At 49.1% G+C, this 13,908-nt stretch overlaps 1 protein-coding gene across 7 annotated transcripts in view; it reads right to left on the bottom strand.

Annotated features, from left to right (window-relative positions):
* LIMA1 (LIM domain and actin binding 1) overlaps positions 1–13,908 on the bottom strand; it is a 97,129-nt gene that overhangs the window by 44,264 nt on the left and 38,957 nt on the right. For all 7 annotated transcript variants that reach the window (XM_053293977.1, XM_053293973.1, XM_053293980.1 and 4 more), the window contains exon 3: positions 707–752. In XM_053293977.1, coding sequence (XP_053149952.1) covers positions 707–752 — 46 coding nt within the window. The remainder of the gene's footprint in view (positions 1–706; positions 753–13,908) is intronic.

The following is a 13,908-nucleotide window of genomic DNA, read 5'->3' as shown; positions in this document are numbered from 1 at the left end:
TTTTTTTTATGCGAGCCATTTTGTAGCTCTAATCCCTAAAATAGCAGGAGGAAATTACCTCCGTGGCCACTTTCGGCCCATGGATATGCAAGGTCAGTGTGTTTCCCCCCCACATATGTCGAGGTTGGGTTTCATTTTCCCAACCAAGGATACACAAAACCATGGATAACGAATTCACAAATAAAGAGGTTTGCCTGTATAAGTGTTTGTCGTATCTGTATTCCTTGGATGTGCATCGAAGCAAGAAGGTACCTGCTACAATTAACAGTGTAGGTAGAAAGAGCCACCAACATTTACTGACAGCTTCAAAAGTGCAGAAATGAAGAGGCCCAGAATCTGAACAGCTGCCTTTACTTCAGAGCACAGAGAGGGCTATTCATGTTTTGAGGTCAGGACAAAAACTTGGGAGCCAGGAGCATTTTGTCTGAGAAGCTGATACAGGAAGTCAGAGCATGACCTTAGGCAAGTCACTTGACTTTCCTGTGCTTCAGTCCATCCCTGAAAGGACAAGAAAGTGGGTCAGAGCACGGCCTCAACTGAGCAGGCAGACAAAGGCATGTAAAACCAGTTTCCCAGTCAATACTAGAGACAGATAATCAAAAGAAACTAACTGTTCCACTATCTTCAACAACAGCCACCATAAGAGACAAACATGAATGTGTTGGTGTATTTTTCATGGTATTATTCATTCCATAATAGTACTTACGCCTTTCTTTTTCTCTGCAGTTGCTTCCTCAGCTGCTTTCTGATATCTTAAGGAAAGAATAAAGAAAAAAATTACAGCTTTATTCTAGATCTCAGACTTTTCAGATGCTGTACACACAGTATGGAGGCCTTTCAAGAAGTTTGAAGTTTTGAATGATTGACAAGCCTGTTTGGGGGAAGAAAAGGGAGATGAGGCAAGAACAAAGAGACACGTCTAAACAAAATAAATTCCATAATACTTTTTGTTTTAAAGACATGGCAGCAGAACAGTCTTGTTGCACCTTAAAGGCCCACCGATTTATTGTCACTTAAGCTTTTGTGGACCAGAACCCACTTCATCAAATGCATGATAGGGCATCCTCAATTTGTTTCCTGGCTTCCTCCCCCATACCCAGGTATAAGCCAAATGAGGATAAAACGTCATACAGCTGATTAACACAAAAGCCCACGAATTCCTGGTTCTTAAGGTGACACAAGACACTCTTGTTTTTGTTGTAACAGATTACCCCTCTGGAATTTGCTTTAAGTCATGTAAGGGGCTCTTTAAAAGTTATTTAAAGCCAATTAATTGAGAGAGTAGCCATTTAGAGCAGATTAAGCCTCCTGTGGTTTCTGACTGGGAATTGTTAAAAGCACAATGTTGTTTGAAGATTGATTGCTCTGCTTTTAAATGCTTAATTGTCAGCAAGTTCAAGGCAGCTGGTGAGATATTAACAGAGACAGGCTCTTCAAAAGGTCTGATTTCCACACCCCTGATCAGCAATAGCCTGCATTTCATAATTCAGAAATTTCTTGAGCAGTCTGCTGCTACATATTTATCACTAACTGTTCTTGCACTTTTCAATAGTACAGGCCACACAAGGGACCTATTAGAACAGTGGCTTCAGGAGGTTTTTTTGCACTCAGACCTCCTTCTAAATTTGCTCTGCCTTGTAGAACCACAGCTCAAATGATCCTTGCACACCATCCCCTGCAGGCAGCCTGCTGCTGTGAGAGACTAGACTGGGTACTTTGTGCACCCTTCAAATCATCCTTTAAAATCTTCTCCGACCTGTAAAATGAGTAGTATTAATATTAATGAATATACTGCTTCGTAACCAAGTTCTCAGGGCAGTTTACATTCCGAAAGGAATACAGCAGTGGCTCACAAGCAAAAGGGAAACACAAAAGACATACCAGCAACAGCCACTGGAGGGATGCTGCTGTGCTAGATTAAACAGGAACAGTAAACATAAGAACATAAGAACAGCCTTGCTGGATCAAGGCCCAAGGAAGCCCATCTAGTCCAGCATACTGTTTCACACAATGGCCCACCAGATGCCGCTGGAAGCCAAAGGCAGGAGTTGAAAGGGGCATGCCCTCTCTCCTGCTGTTACTCCCCTGCAACTGGTACTCAGAGGCATCCTGCCTTTGAGGCTGGAGCTGGCCTATAGCCCTCCAACTAGGAGCCGATGATAGACCTCTCCTCCATGAAGTTATCCAAACCCCTCTTAACCACCCTGAGCCATTTTGGAGGGGCGGTATACAAATCAAATCAATCAATCAATCAAAGTCCTCCAGGTTGTTGGCAGTCACCATATCTTGTGGTAGAGAATTCCACGAGTTGATTATGCGTTGTGTGAAACAGTACTTCCGCTTGTTGGTCCTAGATTTCCTGGCCATCAAATTTCATTGGATGACTCTGTGAGAGGGAGAAGAATTTCTCTCTATCCACTTTCTCCACACCATGCATGATTTTATAGACCTCTATCATGTCTCCCCGCAGTCGTCTTTTTTCTAAACTAAATAGCCCCAGGTGCTGTAGCCTTGCCTCCTAAGGAAGATGCTCTAGGCCCCTGATCCTCTTGACTGCCCTCTTCTGCATCATCAGTGCTCTCCCCTTGTTCAATGAAAGGGAGCCAACCAGGTGGGGAGGGAGGCCAGCGGCGGCCCAGGCTCGGTCCGCTGCTGCTACAGCCTCCTCCAGTGCATCCGCATCAGACGCAGGGAGTGGTTAGCCAGCCAGCGCTGCATTTGCAGCATGGCCAGGAAAGGCTCTCCCTGCCTTTAAAGGGCAGGGAAAGCCGCTCTGGCCGCACTGAAAATGCAGCACTGCCCGATTTAGCTCCCAGTGCCGTTGGGGAGCTAAACCATGCCCGCCACATCAGACGTCAGACGCGCAGGGTGTGTCTGGGACACAAGGCATGGCCCCTGAGGGGCAACAGCCCGGCTTCTGTTGCCTGCTGGTCTGGGAGCAAGAGGAAGCAACAAGCTTGTATTTCCCTCCTAAAGAAGACATCAAGCAAGGGAACGCATCAAAGGAATAAGAAATTAAAATAAACAGATCACCAAGAAAACAAGAGGGGAAGGAGAAACTAAGTCTGTTAGGGCTGGAGATTTTCTAGGGTCTGTTTTCTGGCTGGGTAGAAGTTTGTGTCTTTGACCGAAGAGTAGCCTGAATGGGGGATTCACTCCAGGTGAGTGCCTCAGCTTGTGGGAGGGGTCACATTCCTGAGCTTAGTCAGTTTGTCTGCTGGTTTTGAATACAATGGTGAAGGCCCGAGAGCATAGTGAACAGGGACAGCAAACAGGGCATTGGAGTTTTGCAGGAGTTTAGTGGAAAGTGTGTGGGGGAGCCTGAAACAAGTCTGCTTGATCACAAGGAGCCCAGTGGGAAGAAAACGTAAGTACTCCTCCCTCTTCATATTCTTGATAAAGCAAGTTTGAACATTTAAACAGCACAAATACAGCTAAGACCTAACTTGCTAATAAACTTATCTCCAAATACTGTGAACAGCCAGCAAAGCCAGTTATAGAGATAGAAAGCCAGCAGGAGAGGGGGAACTTCCCAGTGTATTGCAGAGTGCCACATGTATGACTATTTGCTCCATGGGCAGAAGTCATGGGTGTGTGCTCAGTGCAAGGAGCTCCTGGTTCTCAGGTAACAAGTTCGTTCCCTCAAGCAAGGTGGCAGATCTGGAAAAGCTCAGAGAGACATGTGGACAAGACCTTCAGGGATGTAGTAGAGGCATCTCACTCCAGGTCCGATAGCTCCACTGCTGTGGGGGAGAATGAAGCTCTGGGGGGAAGGAGGACATCGGTGAGGAAGAGGGGAATGCTCCTTTAGAAGGGACCGCTTCTGTGGAAGATGAGCCCATATCATCTTACACAAGGGATACTCCTCCAGGGGGTAGGGATCTCCTTGTAGTGGGCGATTTGATCATTAGAGGTATAGAGAGATGGGTTTGTGACCCGCACCATGACTTGCCTGCCTGGTGCGAAGGTTGTGGACATCACACAGCGTCTAGATAGGCTGTTAGGCAATGCTGGGGAGTAGACAGCTGTCGTGGTGCACGTCGGCACCAACGATGTGGGGAAATTTAGTTGGGAGGTCCTGGAAGCTAAATTTAGGCTAATAGGTGGCATATTGAAGTCAAGGACCCCCAAGGGAGCATTCTCAGAAATACTACCTGTTCCACGAGCAGGTTCAGCAAGACAGGCAGAGCTGAGGGATCTCGATGCATGGATGAGACATTGGTGCCGGGAGGAGGGGTATAGATTTGTTAGGCACTGGGATACATTTTGGGGCAAGCAAGGCCTGTACAAAAGGGATGGGATGCAGCTGAACTAAGATGGAACCAGACTGCTGGCACTAAAAATCAAAAAGTTCACAGAGCAGCTTTTAAAGCGACGCCTGGGAAATAGCAGACAAGAGCTAGGCAGTATCTGGTTCGGCAAATGCCATCCCGTAAGGTGTGAGGGTGTAAAAGGTTCAGATAAAACAGAAGGGGACAGAGCAGAACCACAAGAACATAAAGAGCAGACAGGAGCCTGTGCTAGCTGGTCAAAGAGATCAAAGAGCCAAAAGAAAGATAGCATACACCAGGTAAGAGATTCAGCATATAGGTGCTTATATGCCAATGCCAGAAGCCTCCAAGCCAAGATGGGTGAGCTGGAGTGCTTGGTTGCTAACACTGAAATAGACATAAAGGGCATAACAGAAACATGGTGGAACAGTGAGAACCAGTGGGACGCTGTTATCCCTGGATATAAACTCTATAGAAAGGACAAGGAGGGGCGCCTTGGAAGTGGAGTAGCACTGTATGTTAAGGAAGGGATAGAATCTAACAAGCTAGAAAACCTAGGAGGACTGGAGTCCTTCACAGAAACCCCTGTGGGTGACAACACAAGACCCGAAGGGAAATGTGCTACTGGGGACGTGCTATCGCCCTCCGTATCAAAACGCTGACAGTGATGGGGAGTTGCAGGAGGAAATCAGGGAAGCATCAAGGAGAGGCAGGGCAGTAACCATGGGTGACTTCAATTACCCACAAATAGACTGGGTAAATTCAGAGTCAGGTAATGACAAAGAGGTCAAATTTCTAGATACGCTGAATGACTGCACACTAGAACAGTTGGTCTAGGAACCAACCAGAAAGGTGGTGACCTTGGACTTACTCCTGAATGGCACCCAGGACCTGGTGCATGATGTCAGTGTCATCGACCCTTTAGGTAACAGTGACCATAGCAATAGCAATAGCACTTACATTTATATACTGCTTTATAGCCGGAGCTCTCTAAGCGGTTTACAATGATTTAGCATATTGCCCCCCAACATTCTGGGTACTCATTTTACCGACCTCGGAAGGATGGAAGGCTGAGTCAACCTTGAGCCCCTGGTCAGGATCGAACTTGTAACCTTCTGGTTACAGGGCGGCAGGTTTTTTTTACCACTGCGCCACCAGGGGCTCATAGTGCGATCAAATTCAGCACACAAGTGGGGAGAGAATCAACAAGGAAGTCTTAACACAGACACTTTGAATTTCAGAAGAGGAAACTTCTCCAAAATGAGGGGTATGGTGAAAAGAAAGCTGAAAGGGAAAATCAGGAGAGTAGCTTCACTCCAGAATGCATAGAGTTTACTTAAAACCACAGTACCAGAAGCCCAGTTAGATTGTATACCCAAAAGGAGGAAAGGTACCACTAAGTCCAGGAGGATGCCAGCATGGACAGCAGGTGAAGACAAGGAAGCCATAAAGGAAAAGAATACTTCCTTCCAAAACTGGAAGGCCTGTCCAAATGAAGAGAAGAGAAAGGAGCACAAACTCTGGCAAAAGAAATGCATGGTGACAATAAGAGAAGCAAAACGAGAGTTTGCGGAACATTTAGCTAAAAGCATTAAGGGGAATAACAAAAACTTCTTTAAATAGATCAGAAGTAGGAAACCTGCCAGGAAGCCGGTTGGACTGTTAGAAAATGAGGGAGTGAAAGGGATTATTAAGGAGGATATGGAGGTAGCAGAGAAGCTCAATGAGTTCTTTGCATCTGTCCACAGAAGAGGATACTGAGCAAATACCTGTTTTTGAACCAGGCTTTTTGGGGACAGAGGCTAAAGATCTGAGTCAGACAGAAGTGACAAGATATGATGTTCTAAACTGTCTGGAAAAATGAAAGACTAGCAAATCACCAGGGCCAGATGGCATCCATCCAAGAGTCCTCAAAGAACTCAAATGTGAAATTGCCAACCTCCTTGCAAAAATATCTAACTTATCCCTACAATCAGGCTCTGTACAAGAGGACTGGAAAGTAGTAAATGTAACACCAATTTTCAAAAAGGGATCCGGGGCAATCCGGGAAATTACAGACCGGTTAGCTTAACGTCTGTTCCAGGCAAATTGATGGAAAGCATCCTCAAGGATAAAATTGTAAAGCACATAGAAGAACAGGCCCTGCTGGGGGCGAACCAGCATGGCTTCTGTAAAGGTAAATCTTGACTCACGAACCTTTTGGGGTTCTCTGAGAGTGTCAGTAAGTGTGTGGATCAAGGTGGTCCAGTTGACATAGGATACCTTTACTTCCAAAAAGCCTTCAACAAAGTTCCTCATCAAAGACTTCTGAGGAAACTTAGCAGACATGGGATAAGGGGAGAAGTACATGTGTGAATTGCTAACTGGTTGAAGAACAGGAATCAGAGGGTAGGTATAAAGTGAGAATTTTCACAATGGAGGGAAGTAAGAAGTGGGGTCCCCAAGGGATCTGTATTGGGACTGGTGCTTTTTAATTTATTCATAAATGAGCTAGAAGTAATGATAAGCAGCGAGGTAGCCAAATCTGCAGATGATACCAAACTCTTTCAGGTAGAAAGAGACATTGGTCTTACCGTGAAGGTTCTTTTTCCCTGAAGTAGGAGATCCTCAGATAGGGTGATGTACTGCACATGCTCGAGACAGAACTGGAATCATGTGACTTGATTGAAGGCATGGTCACCACCCAGTCCCAGTTCCAGGACTGATGAGCGAGGCGTGTTGGATTCGGTGGAGAGAGCTCATTGTAACAGGAGCAACTGTAGAAAAAACATGTAAAGAACAAGAAAGGACAGCAACAGCAAGGACACAAACAGCGTGCCCAGATAAGGCTAGAGGAGGAAAGAAAGATTCTATGGAGCCCTGGGAGCAGGCTCATTGATATTCCCAGAGGGGCACCCCTCCCATGGAGATTGATAGTGAAGACTCAGTAAGACTGCGCCCCAACCCAGACACACATCCGGGCGGGGCTGAGGATCTCCTACTTCAGGGGAAAAGAACCTTCACGGTAAGACCAATGTCTCTTTTTCCCCTGAGTAGGAGATCCTCAGATAGGGACATGCCCAAGCAGCTAATAGGATCCGGGATGGGAGGATGTGTCTACAGTACTTGCTGGAGGACGGTGCGACCAAACGCCGCCTGGTCCTGGGAGAAATCCGGGATTTTATAATGCTTGATGAATGGAGTGGAGGAGGACCAAGTAGCAGCTCTGCATATCTCTGAAAGGGGAATGTGAGCGCAAAAGGCAGAAGAAGCAGCAACGCTTCTAGTGGAGTGTGCGGTCACCCCACCAGGGGGGTTGAGATGGAGGGCTGTGTACACCATGTGAATACAGGATTTGATCCAGCTGGCTAGGGTGGATTTTGAAACCCGGGCGCCGAGATTCGTGGACCGGAACGAGATGAAAAGGGAGTCTTCCCGGCGAATGGGTCGCGTGCGCTGTATGTACATGCGTAACGCCCTGAGTACATCCAGCTTGTGCCAGAGTCTTTCTTTTGGATGGACCGGATTCAGGCAAAAAGAGGGGAGGACCAACACCTGTTCTCTATGAAAGGAAGAGTTGACTTTGGGGAGAAAGGTGGGGTCCAGCCGGAGGGTGAATGAGTCAGCGCTGAAGGTACAGAATTCTTTGCGAGCGGACAAGGCGGCCAGTTCAGAGACCCTGCGGGCTGAAGTCACGGCTACCAGGAAGGCAACTTTGAACGAGAGAGTTCTTAAGGGGATTGAGGCGATTGGCTCAAAAGGTTCCTTGGTGAGGGCATTGAGGACCTAATTCAAGCTCCAAGAGGGAAAACGTCGGATGGGAGGCGGTGCCAAGTTGGAAGCCCCTTTTAAGAATCTGGATAAGTGGGGGTGCAGGTGTGCAGGACCCGCAACGCATTGAGAAAGCTGGAGAATAGATGCCAGTGCAGAAGCTTGTCTTCTGAGGGTACTTGGGCGAAGCTTCATGCGCAGTCCCGACTGTAAGAATTCTAGGACCTCTGAGACCCCTGCCTCCATAGGGTCCTTGGCATGGGAGAGAGACCAGCGAAGGAACGCCGACCAGGTGGATTGATAAATGCGTATTGTGGAAGGGCATCTGGAAGCTAAGATGGTGTCCTGGACCTCCTGGGAGTACCCTAGGTTGGCGAGTCTCGTGCGTTCAACCTCCAGGCGGTTAGCCGTAGCCAGAATGGGTCCGGATGTACGACCGGGCCCTGATGTAGAAGATCCGGGAGATTGGGTAGGTGCCAAGGAGGGGCCGCTGCCAGCTTCATGAGGTCTGGGAACCACGGGCGGCGAGGCCAGTAAGGGGCTATCAGAATCAGCTCCCCTCGCTCTAACTGGAGCTTCTGGAGCACTTTCATGATAATTGGTACTGGCGGGACTGCTTATAGAAGTACTGCTGGCCAAGGAGAGTGTAGGGCGTCTATCCCCTCCGCGAGAGGGGAGTGGTACCTTGTGAAGAAGCGTGGAAGTTGATTGTTGCCCAGGGCTGCGAAAAGATCGACTGCTGGAGTCCCCAGGTGTGTGGAGACCTGTTGAAAGACCTCCTGGTGTAGGGACCACTCTCCCGGATCCTATGCCTCCCTGCTGAGCCAATCCGCGACTTCGTTGTGATCGCCCTTGAGGTGTTCGGCGATGAGAGATTGGAGATTGAGTTCCGCCCAAGCTAGTAGAAGGTCCGCCTCTGTCACTAGGGAGGGGGACCTGGTCCCCCCTTGTCGGTTTATGTGGGCCTTTACGGTGATGTTGTCTGTCCGTAATAGTACATGGTGACCTTGGAGGAGGTGTTGAAAGTGGCAAAGAGCTAAGCGGGCCGCTCGAAGCTCCAACCAGTTTATGGGGAGAGATCTTTCTGAGGTTGACCAGGAGCCCTGTACGACCTGGCCCTGGCAATGTGCCCCCCATCCGCTTTGACTGGCGTCGGTCGTGACCAGAATCCTGCTGGGTTCTGTCAATTGAGTTCCCCGAAGGAGGGCCAGTGATAGCCACCATAGGAGAGAATCCTTGACGGCCTGAGTAAGGGGAATTAGTAGTTTCTGGTTTCCCATGATGTGATCCTGCCATGGCAGAAGGAGCCATTGAAGAGGGCGGGAGTGCCATCTTGCCCAGGGGGTGCAATCCAGGCAGGCTATCATGGAACCCAGTGCTCTGGCTAAGACCATGACATCCTCCCTTTGTTTGCCCAGGAGGGGGCGTAGTTGCTTGACAATGCGAGCCCTGCGTTCCTGGGGAAGGGAGATTTTGTTCTGAGCAGTGTTGAAGAACGCTCCCAGATGGACCAGACGTTGTGAAGGGATGAGGTGGCTCTTTTGCAGGTTGATTATGAACCCGTGGTCGCGCAGAGTCTGAAGGGTGTTCTGAACATCCCTGGATGCTTGCTCCTTGGAAGGCGATCTCAGAAGGATGTCGTCCAGGTACGGATGCAGGCCCACGCCCTGGAGGCGGAGGAAGGAGATCATCAACTTTGTGAAGACTCTCGGGGCCGAGGCCAGTCCAAAGGGAAGGGCCCGGTACTGATAGTGTTTGCCGTTGTATAGGAAACGCAGGAATTTCCAATCGGAGGGTCTGATCGGGACATGCAGATATGCCTCCGATAGATCCACTGAGGCCAGGAAGTCCCCTTGTCTCACTGCTTCCTTTATAGTGCGGAGGGACTCCATACGGAACTTCTTCTTCCTTACGAAGTGATTGAAGGCCTTGAGGTCTAGCACCGCTCTCCAGGAGCCATCTTTTTTCGGTACCAGGAATAGGATGGAATAGACTCCCTGAAACCTTTCCAGGGGCGGCACGTGCTCTATGGCGTTGATCTGAAGCAGATGAAGTATAGCAAGTCTCATCTGATGATGTTTGAGATGGTTGGAGGATTTTGGAGTGGGGATGAAGCGAGACGGTGGGGGGAATAGCAGGTCTATGGAGTATCCCATAGAGATGGTGTCTAGGACCCAATTGTCTGTGGCTGTCGACATCCAGGTTAGCAGAAAATGCGACAGTCTTCCCCCCCACGGGGATGCCGTCATTGCTTACGCTGACGGTAGTAGGTGAATGGGCGAGAGTTTGTTCCACGGGGATGGCCTCTGGAACGGGGTCTCCAGTGTGAGCGTCCGAAACCTCTGGAAAAGGATGAGCGTGAATCTCTGTTTTGGTCATGTGGAAAGGATTGGTTGTAGGGCTGGCGGAAAGATCGAAAGGAACTATGGGCGCCTCGAAAGGACAACCGGAAATCTTTCTTAGCTGCTGGCATGACTTTCTTTTTGTCTTTGGTATCCATCAGGATGGGGTCCAGTGACTCACCAAATAGGGAGGAGCCCGAAAAGGGGGATGCCATCAGGGCCATCTTTGATTTGGTATCAACATGCCAGGATTTGAGCCAGAGGATCCTGCGAACCGCGACACCGGAGACCAAGGCTCTGGAAGATTGTTGTATAATATCTAGGCTGGAGTCCGCTGTCAGAGCCGCGGCCTTGGCCATTTTGTTAATCCCCTGGCGTAGTTTGGTATTTTCCGGGGGAACCAATTGCACCAGCTCTTTAGCCCATAGGACCGTAGCACGTGCGAAGATGGAGTTGGTAGTAGCCATCTTGATAGCCGACGCAGAAGCCTCATGAGCTTTCTTTAGTAGGGCGTCACAGCATCGGTCTTCCTGGGATCTGAGTTGCTCCTGGTGTTCAGATTGGACTAGCGCCCCCGACACCAGTTGGGCGATAGGAGGATCCACCTTAGGAATCGCGATGAGAGAAGCCACATCTGAAGGTAGGAGGTAGTATTTCTTTGGAAGGCTGCCAATCGGTTTAGATGAGGTGGGACGTTGCCACTCAGCACACATAACCTTCTTGAATAGAGGGGGAAAGGGAACAACAGGGTTATTCGGTTCTGTGGGTGGAAAAACCTGTTGGTCAAAGGAGGTGGTATTGGCATTGGAAGGATCCTCCGTGGGGGAGACATCCTTGATTGTGCGTTTAGCTTTAGCCAATAGGATTTCAAAATCTGAAGATGAGAATAACCTGGTGGAATTAGAAATAGGGGGGTTGATTTCTTCCTCAAACAACTCCCCCTCCTCTTTTCCAGAATCAGAGTCATCAACTGGAACCAGCGGGTGCGAATGTGAGGACTGCTCCTCGGAGGAGGAATGCTGGATAGATAGCGGGGCAGGTAAGGTCGGTAAGTGGGGGGGGGGTTTCGGGGGTAGTGAGGGAGGGGGTAGCGTAGGGTTAGGGAGGGTAGGTTTGGAAGGAGGGAGAATAGGCCTCTGAGGCGAGGAAGAAGAGGAAGATGAAGGATTCCTCTTGCATTTGCTTCTACATCTGAGAGCAGGAGGTCTTGGTAGAAATTGGCCCCTCTCCCACGTGGGGATAGCTCTGCGCCTAGGGCTAGAGTCTGGGGGAGATGAAGAGAGGCGATTGCCAGCCAGAACTCTGGCCCTCCTACGCCCCCTATGCTCTCCTGGTATAGAAGGGACAGGCACACTTTGTAATTGGAGAGCAGTATTAGAGACACCAGTTAAGGGAGCCTGATGCAGAACAGGCTGGTTTGAGTCAGAAAGGGCTGTATTTGGCAAAATAGGAGGAGCTGAGGGCACACTGTGGACAGGGTCTGTAGACTGTCCTGGCTGAACATACGGAGCCGCAGGTGGCTCTAAATTAAACTCTCTGGCGAAAAAAGCTCTCAGCCACTGGGTGGCTTGAGGAGAAAAAGGATCGTTACTTACAGTTTGCGGTTGAGCGGGTAGATGAGAAGTGCCTGCAGCTGCGTTCTGAAGCGGCGGGGGGGGACAGCGCGGACCAGCCGGTTCCCCCTCTACCGCCAGATCATTAGAGGGTATGGTAATGGGAGCCGGTAAGGTGCCCACCGGGCTCCGGACTCCAGCTGCAGCAGCTTTAGCAATTTTGGCGCGCTCCTTCTCCTTCTCCTTAGGCTTAGCACCATTCCTTCCTACTTTCAGTTTTGAGCGGCGGCAAACCGATTGTATGAGGAGCCGCTCACTCAGCCACTTACGCCCCTCGAGTAAAAGACCAGCTTCTCTCTTTGACTCCTTTCGTTTTTTCTTCTTTTTAGGAGCAGAGGGCTGGTCATTTAAGTGTTTTTCTTTCTTTGCCACTTTGCTCTGTGGGCTTAGAGGGGCGGGGCTGTTGGGAGGGACCAGCAAATGGCGATGGAGCCACGAGTCCCTGGAGCAACGCAGGCGGGGAAAGAGCTGCAGCAGAACACGCTGCCAAAGCAGCTTGCTGCGTTTGCAAATGGCTCTGCTCTAAAGCCTGCGCTAGGAGAGCACTCTCAGATAGGGAGCCCTGCATGAGCTCCTCGGCGTGAGAAGCTTCCATAATAACGAAAAAACTTAAAAGAAAACAATTTGGAGTCTGATTGAGATTGGAAATAAAGAAGAGGAATTTTAAATTAATTCAATTTGTGGCCAAAAGGAAACCTGCTCCCTTCCCACCCTTGCACACGAGTAAAGGGAAGAGAGGCAGGGAGCAATAGGGAGTGAGAATAAGAGAAAACCAAAAGGTAAGCAGATAAAAAGCCTAACTGACCAGAGCTCTCTCCAAATAGGTCCTATCCCGAGCGAGACAGAACTGGAACTGGGACTGGGTGGTGACCACGCCTTCAATCAAGTCACATGATTCCAGTTCTGTCTCGAGCATGTGCAGTACATCACCCTATCTGAGGATCTCCTACTCAGGGGAAAAATGCAAAATTGATTGGGAGGAACTCCAAAAGCATATCTCCAAACTGCGGGGGAGTGGGCGACAAAATGGCAAATGCGGTTCAATGTTGGCAAGTGTAAAGTGATGCACATTAGGACAAAACTGACCAGAAACTGACTAGACTGACCAGGAGAGGGATCTTGGGGTTGTGGTGGACAGCTCGTTGAAAACGTCAACACAATGTGCGGCAGCTGTGAAAAAGGCCAATTCCATGCTAGGGATCATTAGGGAGGGGATTGAAAATAAAGCTGCTAATATTATAGTGCCCTTATAGAAAACTATGGTGAGGCCACACCTGGAGTACTGCATACAATTCTTGTCACCATATCTAAAGAAAAATGTACAACTGGGAAAGGTGCAGAAGAGGGCAACCAAGATGATCAGGGGCCTAGAGCACCTTCCTTATGAAGCAAGGCTACAACACCTGGGGCTGTTTAGTTTAGAAAAAAGATGACTGTGGGGAGACATGATAGAGGTCTATAAAATCATGTATGGTGTGGAGAAAGTGGATAGAGAGAAATTCTTCTCCCTCTCACATAACACTAGAACCAGGGGTCATCCCATGAAATTGATTGCCAGGAAATTTAGGACCAGCAAACAGAAGTACTTTTTCACACAACGCATAATCAACTTGTGGAATTCTCTGCCACGAGATGTGATGACAGCCAACAACCTGGAGGGCTTTAAGAGGGGTTTGGATAACTTCATGGAGGAGAGGTCTATCAATGGCTCCTAGTCAGAGGGCTATAGGCCATCTCCAGCCTCAAAGGCAGGATGCCTCTGAGTACCAGTTGCAGGGGAGTAACAGCAGGAGAGAGAGCATGCCCTTAACTCCTGCCTGTAGGCTCCAAGCAACATCTGGTGGGCCACTGTGTGAAACAGAATACTGGACTAGATGGGCCTTGGGCCTGATCCAGCAGGGCTGTCCTTATGTTTTTATGTTCTTAACCTGT

Source organism: Hemicordylus capensis, chromosome 2, assembly GCF_027244095.1.
Source record: "Hemicordylus capensis ecotype Gifberg chromosome 2, rHemCap1.1.pri, whole genome shotgun sequence".
Taxonomy (NCBI): domain Eukaryota; kingdom Metazoa; phylum Chordata; class Lepidosauria; order Squamata; family Cordylidae; genus Hemicordylus; species Hemicordylus capensis.
Note: the sequence above shows the minus strand (reverse complement) of the source record. Positions and strands in the feature narration are given on the sequence as shown.